Raw genomic sequence first — 16,629 nt, 5'->3', positions numbered from 1 at the left:
CCTTATATCCCACCCAGCAGAGAAATTGCAGATGCATTTGTTTATCTTCTGTGCTTCCAGAAGAGGAAACCTTCTGGGAGAAGAGGAAACCCTGGTGAAGGTACTGACAAAAATGGCAAGGAGAACACTTCTGCACAGCAGATTTCTAATGCAGGACATGCACTGCTTTTTGGGTGATGGCTTGGACCCAGCTGGCTGCCTTATCCCGAGCCGGCTCACTCAGGGAAAGGCTTGGCAATGAGGATAGTTGCAAGGATGGATGGTGGAAAACATCACCCAATACCTAGCTCAAGCAGGGCTTTGGTTTCTGGCTTCTCCTGCTGGTCTTCTTCTGGTTCCCTGCTTCGAGAGCGAGTGCAGCTGGTGGATCTGCACCTTTGTTTCCAGTGCATTTGGGCTGCGTGGTACCAAGTCTTAGCTTGTAGGCAGAGGGAAAATGAGAACAAAACCAAGAAATTTGCTCGTTAACCACAGAAGAGAGGTAATCCAAACAACAGCTGTTGACCAGGGATGGCACTGGTGGGGCAAGAATATAAAGGCAGGCAGTAAGAGGCTGAAGTGTTTGCTTGAAATGTCAATACTCTTATAAAACAACTGCTTACTGCTTTCAAAATCGCATTCCCACCACAGAGGCCATCTCCTCTCTCATAGCTGGACACTAAAAAAAACATCCAAAACCCAATTGGGCACCAAATGCTTGAAAGAAGCAGTTGCACGGAACACATGGAGCTCATTTAAGCCTCAGAAATTTGGAGGAAGTCAGGGACTCTTTCTTCCATAAAAGCACTTTGTTGTTTTGGAAGAAAACTGGTGCAATGTGATGCACAGATGAGTGAGCTCTTGCTTCTGAAATGATGCTGAGCAGCAGATAAGCTGACCTGGCGTGCTGAGGTGCTCCTCGCGGAGCTCTGCTGGCCTGGGAATCGAGGCAGTTGGCTGTGGCTGCTCCTTCCCTTCCCTCTGCACTGGGTGGAGAAAACGAACAGGCTCTGTCACGGTAGTTGTTTGGATTTTATCTGAGCAACCTTGTGTACAAACCCAAGCAGTGTCCCACACGGCTCCAGCATGACGCTTCCTTCCCACCCCTTTGGATCAGTGTTAGATTTACTTCCAGACATTTTTTTTAAGCGTCTTTGAGAAGACGTTCAGCAAAACAAGGTGGAAGCTCTGCAAACAGTTGGAAGGAGGCACATCTTGTCGTTAAGGGAGAGGAGAAAATCTGTCTTATCTCCACGACAAAGCCCTGATGCACATGATTGGTACATCTGAAGCCCACGCTGGTGATGCAAAGGAGGGCTGTGCAATAGGCAGGGGCTGGCACTGCCCCAAAAACATACTTAGGAGAGGGTTTGGGGTTCTGCTTTGATTTGGGTTTGTTTCCTAAGGATTTTAGGAAACCCTTGCAATTATTCGTGCCCTGTGCTGGGCTCTGGTTGCAGCGTGAGGCTGCCAGATGCCGGGCATGGACCAGCCCAGCTCTGAGGTGGCTGCTCCCTTGCAGAGCCCCACAGTCTGGTTTGCATTATGGGTGAAGTTTTTAGCAAATTACTGCTCCTTTCTGCTACGTTTCCATCAAAGAATGGGCAGAGGCCGCCCAGCAGTCTGAGGGCAGATCTTTTTTTTTTTTTTTTTGAACAGAGCACAGATTTGTGTAGTTTTCGTTGGTTTGTTAACACATGGTTGGCCCCTATCAGGCTACTGCACTGCATCATTTGCCTGACACCCCTGATGGAGAATTTATTGCTGTCCGTGTGGGCTGTGGGACCCTAGGAAAGGTTTCGGAGGAAATTTTTGAGGGCTTAGTCATGCTGAGCCCTACCAGGTGCTGTGGGCAATGGCTGAGGTGAGCTCAGGTAGCGCTTTTTTGGAAAGAAATTTGGGAGAGGGGTGAGAACCACTGCAGCCAGGAGGGGCAATGTGGGCAGGGGAGGCTCAGCGCCCTCCACCACCCAAAGCAAGCCCCATCAAGGATCTTCCCCCTAAGACTAAGGTCAGATGTTGCATATATGGTTGCACTTTGCAGGGAGATGGATTTTGGGGGTACCCCTTAATTGCTGTCCTCTGTAAAATTAAATAGGGATTTGTGGCTGAACAAGGAGAGTCTGGCTCCAAGGCCACGCAGGACCGTGGCAGAAAGTGGAATAAAGGAGAGAAAGAACCAAACCAGAAGATGGTTTCCTATTAAACCCTCAACAACTCAGGGCAGTGAATTCTCCCTCAAAAATTTGTATACATAGCTCTCTTCAGGCTTGGGGTAAGGCACATGTGCCGGCAGCAGTGGCCGTGCTCAGGTTCCAGAGTTGTCTCGCTTCTTGTGCTACACCAAGTGCAGGGCTTGGTCTTTATAGGGAAGCCAAATCAAAACACTGTGAGACGTCTTCCATCGCACAAGCACCTCCAGTTATGCTTTTAAATCCAGAACTGACTGCCCTCCTGATAAACGTGCTAGTGAAGCCTGACATTTAAAGTAGTTCTTGATCCAGGAATACAACTTAATGGTTAGATAAATACCCATATCTGGCTTATCTTTTACTTCTATGACTTCTTGCCTTCCTCTTGGAGAAGGCTATACATCAGCTGATACTTGTGTGCAGAAAGCTGTGGTCTCAGTGCCTCGCTGCCTGACTCAGTTAGGATGCAGGTGCCCTAAAGGCTGATTTGGGGGTGACAGCAGCCCTGGGGAGGTTTGGACACCCCCCTCGCCATCATTTCTTTGTCAAATCTAGCAACAGGGTATTTATCTGTACTCACTTTGGTGTTTTGCTCTTTCTAGTGATTTTGAAAATAAGAAAAAAAAAAGATATTTTACTGATTTACCCAGAAAATATGTTTAAAATATTTATATTTAAAATATCCGTTATGGGGCAGCCAAGCTGATAAGGGTCTCTCTTTTCAATTATTCTTTGCTTCTGTTTTTAAGAAAATACACTGATGCATGGACTAGTATAAATTTTTTTCAAAGATAAAGCAATTAATCTTCCTAACATTAGAAAATAATCATCTGTCAGCAACATAGCGGTTCTGTGCTTGGAAGAGAATGGTAAAAGCTATTTGATTAAAAAAAAAAGAAAAATTAAGAAAAAAGTATTACCTAGTAATGAAAAAGCAGTTTTCAGGTTTGCATGCAGTCATGGGAATTTGTGTTGAACATCACTTATGTAGCTTTTTTCAAACTAAGAAACAGAGAAACAGAAAATTATTAGTAAAGGATTGTTATAGTCGTGTTGATGTCAAATTCTATTTCTTTAGGTGTGGGGCTGTTCCCCTGTGCACCAATCCCATCCCATTCCAGTGAGGCCGTCTGTGCTTATGCACAGTTAAACATGAAGCTATCATGATTTTAATGATCTTCATGCTTAAATACAGCAGCTCCTGGTAGGAAGGTTTCCAATGCTATTTCATGTCACAGGCTGACATGATTTCATGGTCTCACACCGGGAACCCCTCAAGGATAAGGCAGGTGCAAGAGGAACCTCCCACCAAGGACTTGTCCAGGCTCACAGCCGTTGCAGTCGTTGTGTGCACAGGATAATTCCTAATATGAAAGGTTTTATACATGTAGTCTTTCTTCACAGATATTTAAATGCAGGCGAATGATTATTGTAGCAGAGATGGAACTGGATGGGGTAGAAACTTGCTCTTTTATAAGGGCGTCTGGTCCTTCTGCACTGAGGACTTTGGGGAGGAGGAGAGAGTAGCAGTAATTGGGGATGAGCTGACATCCCAGAGCATGTCTCTTGTACTTGATTCATTTGCAGTCAGCGCCAGTGGTTCTCAGCTGCTACTTAGAGGACTCGCATTTCATTTCTCTGTCCCTTTTCTCCCCTTGTCTTCCAGCTGGGAAGCTTGGAGAAGCCACAGCAACCTGGCTGCCTTTCCCCACTTTCCTTGTGACGGGTCTGGCAGGGTGTGCTTGGCCACAGCTTTTGCCAGAGCTTTCTTCTCCTACAAAAATGTGCTGAGGAACCGCATCCCCAGCAGTCCTGCTTGCAAAGATTTAGAGCGTAGCCTATAGGAAGGGATGAGCCCTGCTCCCTGGCTGCTCTGCAAACCGCGCTGCCCAATGACCCAGGGCCCTTCGCGGGGATACTTAAATATTGTTGTGCTCTTTTCTTCTGACACTTTCCTCCTTTTCAAATGTAAGATCTTACCATTTTTCGAAACCACAGGGACAGAGATTGAAGGCAGCCCTTTGAATTTGCGGGGTTCCTTCTGACCTCTGTGCTAATTTTTAGCAGAGCAGGAAACATTAAAAATAACCACAAGAGAAGATTTCTCAACTCAGAAGGGTTGTCCTCTTAATAATCTCTGGCTTTGTTTTCACTGATATTTTCCCCCATTAAAATTCTTGTAATGCTGCTTGAGCACATACATCCCTGCCAGCAGCAGTTACGGCGCTGCAGGAGGAAGGCAGGGAGCCAGGTAGCCAGGCTGCCACCTAGGTTTGCTTTGAATGAGTTTAAGGGACGTACAGGGGAGATGCTTGTTATTTATTGGAAGAGCTTCTGCATGTGAGTCAGAGCTCGCAAGCTCCACGCCTTCCCTTTTTGGCAAACTCAAAGCTGTTCCCAAGCCTTCAGCTGCTCTCAGCGTCAAATAACTCTCACTTTTGCAATGAGAGGTGATATTTTGGTGCTACATCACAAGGCTTCTGAACCTCCATTGTGAAACAAAATGAAAAGAAAATCAGACTTTTTTTAAAAAGATAAGTGAATATAGTCCCTCTGCAGTTGAAATATTGCATGGCCAAACCAGAGCACACAGCAAGAGCACATGATGTAGTAACAACAGCTGCTCGAATCCCAACATCCTCTCTGACCTGTGTCTGCATGCTGAGCATCGCTGCATCAATATGTTACTAAGTAATATAGTAGTATATTATTATGTAAATAATATAGTATTAATAATGTAGTTAAAGTATACTATAAAATTTATATCATTATATAAATAATGCGCTCACCTAGGTGATGGCATTGGTGATGCACTGTGGTTTAGGTAATTTCACCTACAGGAACACCATCTGCTTCCGTTACTGTTTGCGAGGTGAATAATTGCAATTACTGCACATCCCTGCTCCTTGTCACCATCTCTCCTCACTAACCTAGTTCCTCCTGCCTTGACTCTCTGAGGGCTTCAGCCAGACGTTGCAGATAAGTTTTCTTTATCGAGGTGACTGCAATGTTTCTTCTTTCCTCTTCAAACGTGGAAGATGTCCTGCAGAGCTGTGTTGGCCTCAGATTTGTCCTAGACAGAGAGTTCATCTCCTCTTCATGACATTTAATGATGTCAAGTGAGATCACCGTGTGTGTGATTTGGAGCAAAAGGCTTATAATTGAGAGTGGATAAAAGTATGAGTGAAATTTATCCCTGGGCAAAAAGCACAGCGTGAAGCCACCGCGATGCTTTTTCTTACTTGGGCCTCGTAATGGTGTGTCCAGAAAACTCACTTTTTATCTTATACTTTGTGCTGATCATTTACATGGAAACGATTTTTGTCCTCCCCAAATGAAAACTTCTACAGAGCTGTTTTTTCACTGGTGGAATAGAGGCTTACTTGTTTTTTATCCAGTTCTTTAGCTGTCAAATAAACTAAAGATTCCTTCATTGTTAATTAAAATGACACGGAGCAGAATCCAAATAAAAGAAAACAATGATTTGTTGAAAGTTGCAGGCAATCAAGTAAGCAAGCACAGATTTCAGATGCTCTATCCTAATTTACAGATGCAATCCTTTGTCTGCTCTCGGAAACCCTGCCCCTGCTCTCGCTGGTCTTTGGCTGAGCAGGTAGAACAGAGTCAATTCAATAGCTAACCCAGAATAAGAAAATACTTCAAGTATTTAGTCTGAGTGAGTCTTGTCCATTCATCAGCACAGCTGGCTGAGAGCCCCTTTGCAAGCCCAATGGATATTGTTTCTCTCAAGTATTAAGTGCTTTCCCTCAAACAAACATCCTTTGAATAGGCCATTGTTTTTCCCTTTTGGATGTCCCTTTGTGGACTTATACAAGAATAGCTAAAAGCTAATGAATTGGTATTGTAAATTTAAAAAACAAAAAGTCTCTGGGACTTCTACTCCTTTGAGAAGTTGAATGTGCTGCAAGTTCTCTGCTCAGGTCCCACATCTTGTCCTCTGAAGGTCTGGGAGTTGCATTAGAAGCTTCAGGTGAACCATCTCAAAGTATCATAGTTTCAGGACAGATATTCTGTTGACCTGATACCCTTCCCAGGTGTTATGATGTAAGGAATTGAGGTGAAATAAAATATTGGGAGAAGGTGTTAGGGGAAGAAGTAGTAGTCCCGTTGTGACCTGCAAGCCTTTACATAAACAGACACAAATGCATTCATTTATATTTTTCATTTCTGCTACAAAGCAGTTGTGTACTGGTAGTTCCTTATGGGAAACAATACACATCACATGAAGAGCATAACCTGTGTTTGATCGTATCAGAAATGTCATGTGTAAAGAAATCCCCATTTATTTTCAAGTGAACTCTTGTGCGGGTTCCCCCTTCTTTGGGTTTAAATGAGGAAAGGCTTTAAGTTCCCAGGCATCAGGTCATGGACGGGTGGAAATGCAGCTCTTCTGGGATTTACTGTAACTGTTGAGTTTTGAACTCTTCATCCCCAAGTGCCTGTGTACCAGCTCTGTCTCGACAGCAGGGGTGGCTTTGGCTTTGTCCATGGGTCTTAGAGCATCTGTGCTTCCTCTCCCCACGTGCATCTTTTCTCAAAAGCCAAGTTGCCTATTGGCTGGTGTGTTGAGTGGGTTCATGTATTAACATACATTAACAATAAGAGTCCATGACAGAAACAGTGGGGAAATAAGTGTGTATCTTGTTGATTTGCTGTGCACTCCTGCAGCAGCACTGGGTAGGGGAGACCTGGGGAAGAACTGGGGTGACCAAGTGCTTGGTCCTGCAAATACAAGTGCATTTCCAGTTTGCATCACTACGGATGGGTGAATCATCTAGGTGCCTGCCTGCAGGGCAGGTGCACCTCTCTTACTCCCTCCAAGGCGACCCTTCCCATCAATGAGATTTACCATTATGGACTGAGGGTGGTGCCTGATCCCCACATCTTGGATAAAACAGTAGACTTCCAGCAAGTCCTTTTGCAAAAAACAAATGGTTCAGATCCAAGGCTGAAGTGAATGACTGGGATCTGCTCAGTTTACCCAGATCAGGCATGTTTTACTGCTGCTCCTTTAGTCTTCAGAAAGCTCAAGGGGTCCCGAGTGCTGTGCCAGAGCAATGTCACCTTGTTCTCTCACTAATCCTGTTGCTTCCTCTCCTTCATACTTTGCAAATTGTTTCATGCTTTTCACTGTACTTCTGTGAAACCTTCCTGCTGGACTGCATGGATGAAGGATTAGGTGTACAAGTAACATAGCCAAAGATTGTACTTCTCCTAAGTAGAGCCTCTTTCAGAGCATGACTGATATTGCTATGTTTGTCAATGTTTTTTAAAATCATTTCTTTTTAATAATGTTGTCTTTTCCTTCCCTTTTCAGGGGCCTCTTGGTTTGGATGGCAAACCAGTAAGTAACACTGAGTGCCAAATGTAACATGTCTTCATTCATGCTGCTCTTCAATGGATAGGCAGAATCTCAACTGTTACTGATTATTACCGCATATACAACTGCTTAGAAGAAAAAAATGTATTTATGAAAATTATTCTGTGGTCTGTAACATGCACAAGTTTAAATTCTGAGCCAGGGCTGGCCAGCACACCTAGAGGTGAGCTTTTTCTTTACTTGTCAGCTCATCTCAGCTGTTTCTCCCTCTTCTGCTGGTAGCGGCTTCAGGAGGTTGCAGCTGCCCTTGTGCCCAAATCCCTCTCTTTTCCACCATTTGAAATCTTTGGTCCTGAATCAACTGATTTTCAAAGTGGGGAGAAGTCATTCAGCCTTTGGAATCAAAAAGTTATTCCAGATACTTATTTTTAGTAAGTCAGAGAGTGTTTGGATATAACTTTATATTATGCTGATTTATTTGTATTGCACTCCTGAAGATGACAAATGTAAATGAAAAGAAATTTGGAAATAAAGTATTGGAAAAGAAAAAAATCCAAGAAACTGGAAGGCCACCTCACACCACTGTGCTTACAGCTTGGCTTTGAGTTAGCAAAATGACGTGGTGGAAAAGCAAGGTGAAACCCAGGAGCACATTCCTGCACCCACTGCCCTTGGCATAAACACGGATCCAAATGGCTGCGAGTTGTGCATGTTCCTGAGGCAGGAGTGAGACCTCTAGGTGAGAGGCAGAGAAAATCTCAGTGAAAAAAACAGTCGTATCAAATGGACAAACTCAAAACAGACCGTTCGTGATCTTTTCCAGGAGAGTAGGTGGCCAACGGCCATGCTTAGAGCCAAAATAACTGCAGGAGGGATGCTGGGTAGGGATGCAGTCAACCTTTGTGCTGACCTTCCCCCAGTGGGTCCCACTTCAGCAAAACACTGTGAATGGGGCTGAAGCCCAAGATTCAGTTTTTTTCAGTGTTGGAAGGAGGATGCAGAGCTGGCACACCAAAGTGATTCTCTGTGGCTTCTCTTGGGAGCTGCACGTTTCGACCTGCCTGTCTTACCAAGAGCTGCTTAGAGGGAAGATGCCTTATGTCTTCAGCAGATAGACCAAAGCAAGCAGCCTATCCTCCTTGTTTATTTCTAACAGATGTATAATTGTTGTAATGATATGCTGAGCATGTGTTTTTCTAGGAGTGATTTAATACTTCAAGAAATCTCTTGCATTTATTTCAAGTCATGTGTTTGCAAGCGGCTGTCACGCTGCTTACCCTGCCCTGGCCCTTCTCTGATCCTCTGTCACTGCTGCTTTTTGGTAGCCTGCTGCTTGTATGAAGCGCTGTGTAACTTAAAATAATAGCAGTTGTAACTTAAAATAATAGCAAACATGACTCAACTTTGTGAATTGATGAGTACAATCTCCTTGGGTTTGACCGTGTGTGCACTGCTGTTTCTGAACTTGAATCTTTGTTATATATTTCCAGGGACCTCCAGGACCAAAAGGGGAAAAGGTAAGGACTAAATCAATATGTGGGTTTTTGGGGAAGCAGCTGTCTGTCCTCCATCTGGTGTAATTCTCTCAGTTCAGGTCACCCCGGTATGCCAGCATGGCATTGCGACTGGGTTTTATTGGGATGTGAAGCCATGACAGCAGGTTCTTGGGTTGCTTTTGGATAAGCCCTGGAAGGGGGAGAGCAGAAAGAATTTGCAAAGGTTTAGGAGGAAGAAGCATGACCTTAAAGCTCATCCATGCTGTAAGGGTCCTAGTAACCCCTTCAGGGTTAGAAGAGCAGCGTACAACTCTCTTCTTGCTTTCCTCCAAGAGCAAGGCTGTGGGCTCCATCACTCTCTGTTTGCATGACATCCTCCCACAAAATGAGAGCAGCCAAAGAAGATCATTACTGTGCTGAAAGTGATGTTGCTCCTCGCATGTGTAGAACATAAGCAATCGCTGGAGGAGCATTAGAATTGGAAACAATCCGCTATTTCTGATTTATTATCTGTTTTATCATCTGCCAGGGCAAAATCTTTCCCTATTGTGCTGTCTCGAGCCCATCTCCTCCCTGGTTTTGAATACATTAAGCAATAGGACTCTTGTGACTTTGTCACTTCCCTTGCGTGCTCTTCCCGTGTCCAGCTGACCCTGCTCTTGGTCCTTTGTGGTGGAGATTTAAATTCTGATAACTGACCCTTACTGTTTTGCCCAACATGCAGGGTGAAGCAGGGGACATCGGCCCAAGGGTAAGTAGTGACGGGGCATGTTGAATCATTCTAAAAACTAATTGGGTTTGGTCACCACACAAAACAAGGCTTTGTGCAGCTTTCTCGCAGCAAACTGAGGTATGGTAACAGTTCTGGAAATGTTTAATTTTGCCATTGGAGCTCTTTATGGTGGTGGTTTTCCTAACTTTGAACACGGAGAAACAAGGGTTGAAGACCTTGAGCTACCTTATGAAGGGTTTTGCTTTTCCAGGGTTTTTCTGTTCCCAATTCCTTCTTCTAGTATCACAGACAGACTCCGTGTTTCTCTTGATGGAGAGAACACGTTTGTTGATGTTAGAGCACCAGTACACAATGGTAAGAGCTGGTGTCCCAAGGAAAGACCTGGCAGCATGTTACGCAGGATGGAAGATTCCTTCTGTCTTGCTGAGTTTCCTCCACGGGAGAATGGAAACATAGCCAGGACCTCGAGTGGTTAATGTTGAGCAGAGATGCCTCAAAGCCATTTTTCTTTTTTCCTTTAGAAGCTGTTAAGTCACTTCTTTGAAGTTGATGCCATTTTTGAAGCAGCTCCCAACCACCTTGGGTGCCTTTGGAAACATTGCCTTTGGGATCAGAGAGCCCCGTAAAGTTTCTCCAATAGGTTTATGCCCTACATGGCTGAGGAGGGGCTCAGCATAAGGCTTCAACCTTCTCTAAGTGCCCACACACATACTTCAAAAAGGCACGTGATTCAGTGGCACATGGACCTGAGTTTTCACGCCTTGCCCACGGCTGTGGATGATTTTGGGGCTGGTGGCTCAGGCGATGCAGGAGATGCCATGGCCACAAGTAGTTTTAACAACCGCTGCCTGGCTTTGCAAATAGCTTCTTTAAGAGTCCAGACACGCAAGGTTGTGGATTGGTTATCAAACTCCTTAATACCACCTGGCCCAGATTATTTTTTATTTCTTAATTTAATCTGTCTTCTTCCTTAAGTTTCAGTGGCAGCTTTGTTTAGTTGATTTTTGAAAGATGTGTCTCGGCAAGTCATTGCATCAGCAGGAGGATAAATAATTAGGGATGTATCTAGTGCTGCCACCCTCATAAATGTGCTTGTCTATGGGTGATGAAGTGGGGATAGTGTGTGTCAGTGAACACAAAAATATTGTCATTAGGAATGATAGATGAGTATAGAATAATGCTTGGGGCAGCTTTGGAGGGACAATCTGCAGTGGAAGTGAGATGAAAGCAATTAGGGATTTGTTACTGAATTCATGTCTGCACTGCTTCTCTTTCTGTCTCTCTAATAAGCACCTGCCACCAGCGGGGACAGAAAAAAGAGATTCGTGCACGTGTGAGTGTGTCGAAGGCAGATGTTGGAGGGTGATTTTGGAGATCGTGTCAAGTTGCCTTTAGATACTGAACACTGCTTGCAAATGGCATCAGGGAGGCTGTTGCACAGCCTCAACTAACCAGGATGGGGAATAAAACATCCTCAAATATACTGAGAAATACATACAGGGAGAAACCGAGAGCAGATGTTCTCTCTGCTCTGGAGAAGAAAGAGGGAGTTGAAGCAGGATGCTGCTGTGTCCTGATACTCATGCTTCTATTTATCTCTTAAAATCAAACATAATATACCTCCGAAAAGGACAGTTTTGATGAGCACGGCTCGTTCCCTGAGCCAGCACTGGGCTGACTGCTCTGCATTTATTTCCTTAGCCTGGGTGATCTCGTTCTTACTGACAGTTCAGACATTTAGACAAACGATGGGATTGATGGATCTTTGCCCATCTGGGCTAGCGGATGAGCAGGGCGTGTGGCAGCAGCGCAGGGTTTACTTTCAAGAGGGAGAAAAGAGACTTCAACTCGTGGGAGAGATGCTCTTGTCCTCAATGGTCCATGCATCATGCTCCTGCTCGATGGCCAGCGCTGATGGAGACGGCACCAGTACCATCAGCACCCGTATCCTGAGCCCTGGGGGATGCAGGGCTGGCTCTATAGCAACAGGTTTAGGCTGCAGATAGAAAAGTAGCTTTTTCTCTCTTACTTTCTGCTAAAAGTTCTTGCTGAGCTCACGTTGCAGATAAAAGCTCAGCATGGGAAGTGTCCTGCAGAGCTCACAGTAAACAGATGTATGCATATTTGTTTTATTTCATTTATTTTATTTTATATGAGATGGCAAAGTCCAGTCCTCTAAAGCTGGAAACTGCCAGCATTCAAGGTTTCTGTGCTCCAAGGCTCCACAGACACACAGGGTCAGACCCAAAGGCCAGTTAGCCCAGTGTCCCATGACCAGACTCATCAGGGAAAGTGTCAATCTGAAGCAGGAATGTGTAACTCCAACACAATAAACTGGTGCCCAATGTCCCTTGGGTCAGAGATGGTGTCTCTATTTAATAGCCCTCGGGGCTGTTCACCATTCATGGCCCCATCTGTAACAGAGATTGTTTAAAATTAAATGTGCAGTGGTTGGATTTTGTAGGATACGGTGTGTTTGGCCTCTAAGCAAATGCAAATTGTCATTTCACATGGAAACAGATAGGGCTGCGCTTGGGAGGTGTTAAACTGGATGGTGCTCAGCAATCTAAGGGATAAAAAAAAAAAGTTTCAGTTTCTGCCTTGCATTGGACTTTTCGGAAAGTCCCAATTAATGGTCTTGTGTATCTTCATGCACAGAAGAAGACATAAAACTAGGTCCTTTGGGTCTACTTACAAAAACCTTTGCACCCAATAGAGCCTTTCTGGTGAGTTCTGTAGCATTTGGATGGCCTGGCTGGGTGCAAGAGCACTTCATGCCCCTTAATGTTGATGTGACATCATCTTGGTTTTCAAAAATCTTAGGATTTCAGCATTCTTCCTCTCCAAAATGGCTGTATCTAAGTGAGGGCTGAGCTGAAGCCTCTTTCTAGAGCTTGAAAATAATTATTGGGAGGGGTTTATTTTCCAGGGTTGGTGATTTTTTATTTTTTTTTTAATCTGACTTTTGCTTTTTCCCTCCCTTTCTGAGATGATGGTGTTAAAACATCTGTGCTCGATGTACCTGTGCATGCCTGCTGCTAAGCCTGTCCTGGGAGGCTGGGCAGGAGACGGGTTTACCCATGCAATATTTACTCCTAAAAATTGAGTTTTGGGGTTATCTGTTATTTGTGTGAAAGGTTTAAAAGCTCCCTGGGCAATTTGGTGAAGAGGCTTGTTCCTTAGAAACCTTCCAGAATCCTCCTGGAGGATGTGCTGTGTGTTCCCAAGGGGCTTCTTGTGGCTTCGCTCCATCCTTTTGGTCCCTCCTACGGATGTGTGCAGGGATGGACGGGGGAAAGGGATAGGCAAGTGGTGTCCTAAGAAAGGAAATGTCTTACTGCTTGTCCCTAGATAGAAAGGCTGAAAGACAATAGGAATGACTACTGACATGGTCTGAATACATTGTTTTTGCATCAAATAAATCTGAGAGATTTATCTGCATTTTTCAGGCTGGGGAACACATCAGTATTCATTTTAGTCTTGGAAAAAAATTATAATATTTGGTCCCGGGAGAAATGCTGGGATATATCCCCTGCGGGGTTTACTGGAATAATGCTCTTTATTCTGCAGAAAGCCCTGCAGTAGGGGAATCCTGTGTACCCCAGCTGCTTTGAATATCCTATTGTGCAGTAAACTAATGAAAAGATACTTGTTTCCCTATGTCTGTTTACTGCTTACCAAGCTCCAGTGTTTCCAGAACATTAAAACAGCCCCTGTTGTCTACCTAGATTGTTTCCTCCTCATGCATCAAATAATTATCAAAGGAAAAAACGTTATATATTGTTAAAGCCTATAAAACTCACTCTCCTGCTGTGTTTTCATCCTCAATTCTTGCTCTTTCCTCTTCTGCCTCCGGCTTTACCTGACTAGATGGTTTTTCCCCGCCTCAATCATGGATTTCTGGCTAATGATCAGCTTGTCTTTAGCCGCCGAGTGCTCAAGGTAGACATCACATCTGTTGCTGCTGGTTTGCTGTAATGCTTTGAGTTGCTTTTGTTCCTTCTTTGGGGCTGACAATGAGCTATTGCTGTTTTATAATTAATTGTCACTACTGTGGCTACGTTCCGAGGGGCTCGTTGGGTGTGAAACCTCACTGGAATTTAGGGGGAATTTTGTCAAAGTAGAGGGACATAAAAGTGATGGGGTTTAACGTTTGGTCCATTTCCCATTGTGAATCAAGCAGCAAAGTCCTATAAAAGTTGATATGAACAGTGCTGGTGTTGTAAAATAAAATGCATTAAACTAGAGTCTTCTAAATCCTCATACTCTAACCGTGACATTTTAATTCAGTGCGAGACTCTTGACTTGACATAATTGGATGCAGTGTTCAGCATTTCCAAAAGGATATTTTTTTAAAAAAAGGATTATTTATTTTTTTTTTAAAGCTATGCAGTGATTTAGGAGCACGGATCTTGTTGAAAGGCCGTGGGATTTGTGCTGCTAAGTCACTTAAGGACTTCTGAAAATCCCACACTTGTCCCTGATTTGAGGGTGGACCACATATTAAATACAGCCCTTTTACTGCCTCAGTGGTAACCCTTCCAGATGTTGCTAAAAGATTTATGAGGCGGCTTTTCCGTGAGGTTTTCCATTGTGCAGCCACATGGATGTGCCCGGACGCAGCCCCAGGGCGGCGGGGTTGGGAGCCGATAACCGGGCAGCGGAGCCTCGTGGGGGGCTCCCCTCGGAGCAGGCACCTAGAAAATCTTCACAACCACGCAGGGACCCAGCTGCTGCTTTTTGATTTGCATCCAAGCGATGCAGGGCGTGAGCCATGCTGGATGTTAATATATGAGTTAATATATGACTTTGGCTAGGGTGTGAGCTGTGTTGGGTGTTAATATATGACTGTGGCTGGATTTAAAGGATACTGCTAAGCACTGCTCTCTTTTTTTGGTGTGGTCCACTAAGCCATGGAAGTGTGTGCATGCTCCACGCCAGCATGTTGTTGGGTCTGGGCTATTTCTGGGTGCTCTCAGATTGGTGGTTTCCACGCAGAGAGTCGCTGGGCAATGAGATAAAACTTCTTTGTAAGGCATTGAGCCAAAGCCTGGTTAAGAAACCAGACCCAAAGGGCATAAAGCAGCCATGAGCTCCCAGCTTTCCCAATTGGCAGCTGTAATTAAGCTCGTCTGGGACAGCGGAGGGCAGGGTGCTGATGGCTCGAGGATGCAGTGCATGTCACAGGCACCCCGCGGCCACTGCTTGCCGACACCGCTTCGTCTCACCATGTCTGTGTGACCTTCTTCCAGGGCGATCAAGGTCGAGACGGAGCCACTGGTCCCCCAGGTCCACCAGGACCCCCAGGTGCCCGCGGGCCTCCTGGTGACACAGGAAAAGATGGCCCGAGAGGACCTTCAGGCCCCCCTGTAAGGACGGGAGATGCACAGCGAGCACGTGCCAGGCAGTTCCCATCCCAGCAAAGGAGAAGAGGGGGAAGGGTGTCCCCTTCCTCGGTGCTGCCACCCCAGCCCCTGGGTCCCCAGCCTGAGCCAGAACTTGGGCTCTGCTGGCTGCTCATACAGCAAAGCTTCGGGCATGGGGCCACCTTCAGTTTTGAAGCAAAGAGCAGGACCTGGAAATATATTTGTGGGTGTTGGTTGTAACTCGAAGAGCCTGGAGGAGATGTCTTCAGATGACCTGTTGCAAACCTCCAGATCTTTGACAGTTTATTTAATAAAAAAATGCACTGCAATGCTGCTGAACATCCTAATTTTGCTGAGTGTTTTGGAAAATGAGGAATAATAGTTTCAATGTTGACCTTTTTATTTTTGCAGGGTCCCAAAGGTGAGCCGGGAGAGGATGGCCTCATGGTTAGTATTGCCCAGCAGCATCCGTGTGTGCATGCTCCTCACTTTACATCACCCTTTAACTCTCTGCAGCAAATGGGCTTGTGTCAATGCTTTTGGGAAAAGCCACTGGAAATTATAGATGCCCTAAAATGGATGTTTGTCCAGGGGTAACAGGACCAGCAAGGAGAAAAGAAGCCAATATTTGTCCCCTTGGTTCCTCCAGAGGGATGTGCGGCTCCTGTATCACCACTGCTGCTCCTCTGAACCCTCCTGTCATTGTAACTCCAATTCACTAAGGTCTTGGTTGGATAAAAAGATGCTTATCATACATAAAATACACAAGCCGTAAAAGAATATTTATTTTTTACTGGGAGCACAGAGATCTTACAGCTGTATTTGTAAGGGAAGTTGAGAAGTTGGCATGTGTCCTTTTTTCATGGGAATTAAAGTACTTTTGGAAATGTTTTTATCCTGTTATACTCTATTGTCAAACAAATATACCAACTACTCTTACATTCAACAGGGTGCCAGGGGCCCTCCAGGACCAAAGGTAGGTGGCAAGTAATTTGTCTGTCTCGTTTTAACACAAATACTTGAGATATTGCTGTGTAAGAGGGGGTGGAGATGAGTAGATGCATCTTGCACTGGGCTTACACTCATCTGTATTTATCAGATACCAAAATTACAGGGTATTGCATTAGCCATCACCCTGGAACTGCAAATGTCTGAACGTGTCACCTACTCAATACGACAACCACTGCCCGTGTCAAAATCTTGATGTCGGGGTGGAGGGAGCCACATGGGGCTGGAAGGGGGTGCTGTGGGAATGTGCTTTCTTGGATTTTGGTGGAAAAAAAATGATCAACACAAGCCAAGTATTTTATTTTTACAATTAGTTTTGACTATCTGTACAATTGGTTTTATTTTCTGTTATGTCCCTACACTTCTTTCTCTTCTGTTTGTTGCTGTTGAAGGGGGAGCCCGGCATCCAAGGGAAAAAGGTAAAACGGTGATTCTTGGTTGGTTGGTTTGGTTTGGTTTGGTTTCTATCTCTTTGCTTTGCTTGGTGCTCAACAAGGGAAACCATTGCCAGAGG

The 16,629-nt window shown here is 44.9% G+C and overlaps 1 protein-coding gene across 1 annotated transcript in view; it reads left to right on the top strand.

The window, feature by feature from the left end:
• Positions 1–16,629, top strand: part of COL23A1 (collagen type XXIII alpha 1 chain) — a 175,207-nt gene that overhangs the window by 146,845 nt on the left and 11,733 nt on the right. Inside the window, exons 6-12 of the mRNA XM_069868948.1 lie at positions 7,510–7,536; positions 9,003–9,029; positions 9,733–9,759; positions 14,994–15,110; positions 15,519–15,554; positions 16,057–16,083; positions 16,508–16,534. Coding sequence (XP_069725049.1) covers positions 7,510–7,536; positions 9,003–9,029; positions 9,733–9,759; positions 14,994–15,110; positions 15,519–15,554; positions 16,057–16,083; positions 16,508–16,534 — 288 coding nt within the window. The remainder of the gene's footprint in view (positions 1–7,509; positions 7,537–9,002; positions 9,030–9,732; positions 9,760–14,993; positions 15,111–15,518; positions 15,555–16,056; positions 16,084–16,507; positions 16,535–16,629) is intronic.

The sequence above is a fragment of the Phaenicophaeus curvirostris genome, chromosome 15 (genome assembly GCF_032191515.1).
Source record: "Phaenicophaeus curvirostris isolate KB17595 chromosome 15, BPBGC_Pcur_1.0, whole genome shotgun sequence".
Taxonomy (NCBI): Eukaryota; Metazoa; Chordata; class Aves; order Cuculiformes; family Cuculidae; genus Phaenicophaeus; species Phaenicophaeus curvirostris.
Note: the sequence above shows the minus strand (reverse complement) of the source record. Positions and strands in the feature narration are given on the sequence as shown.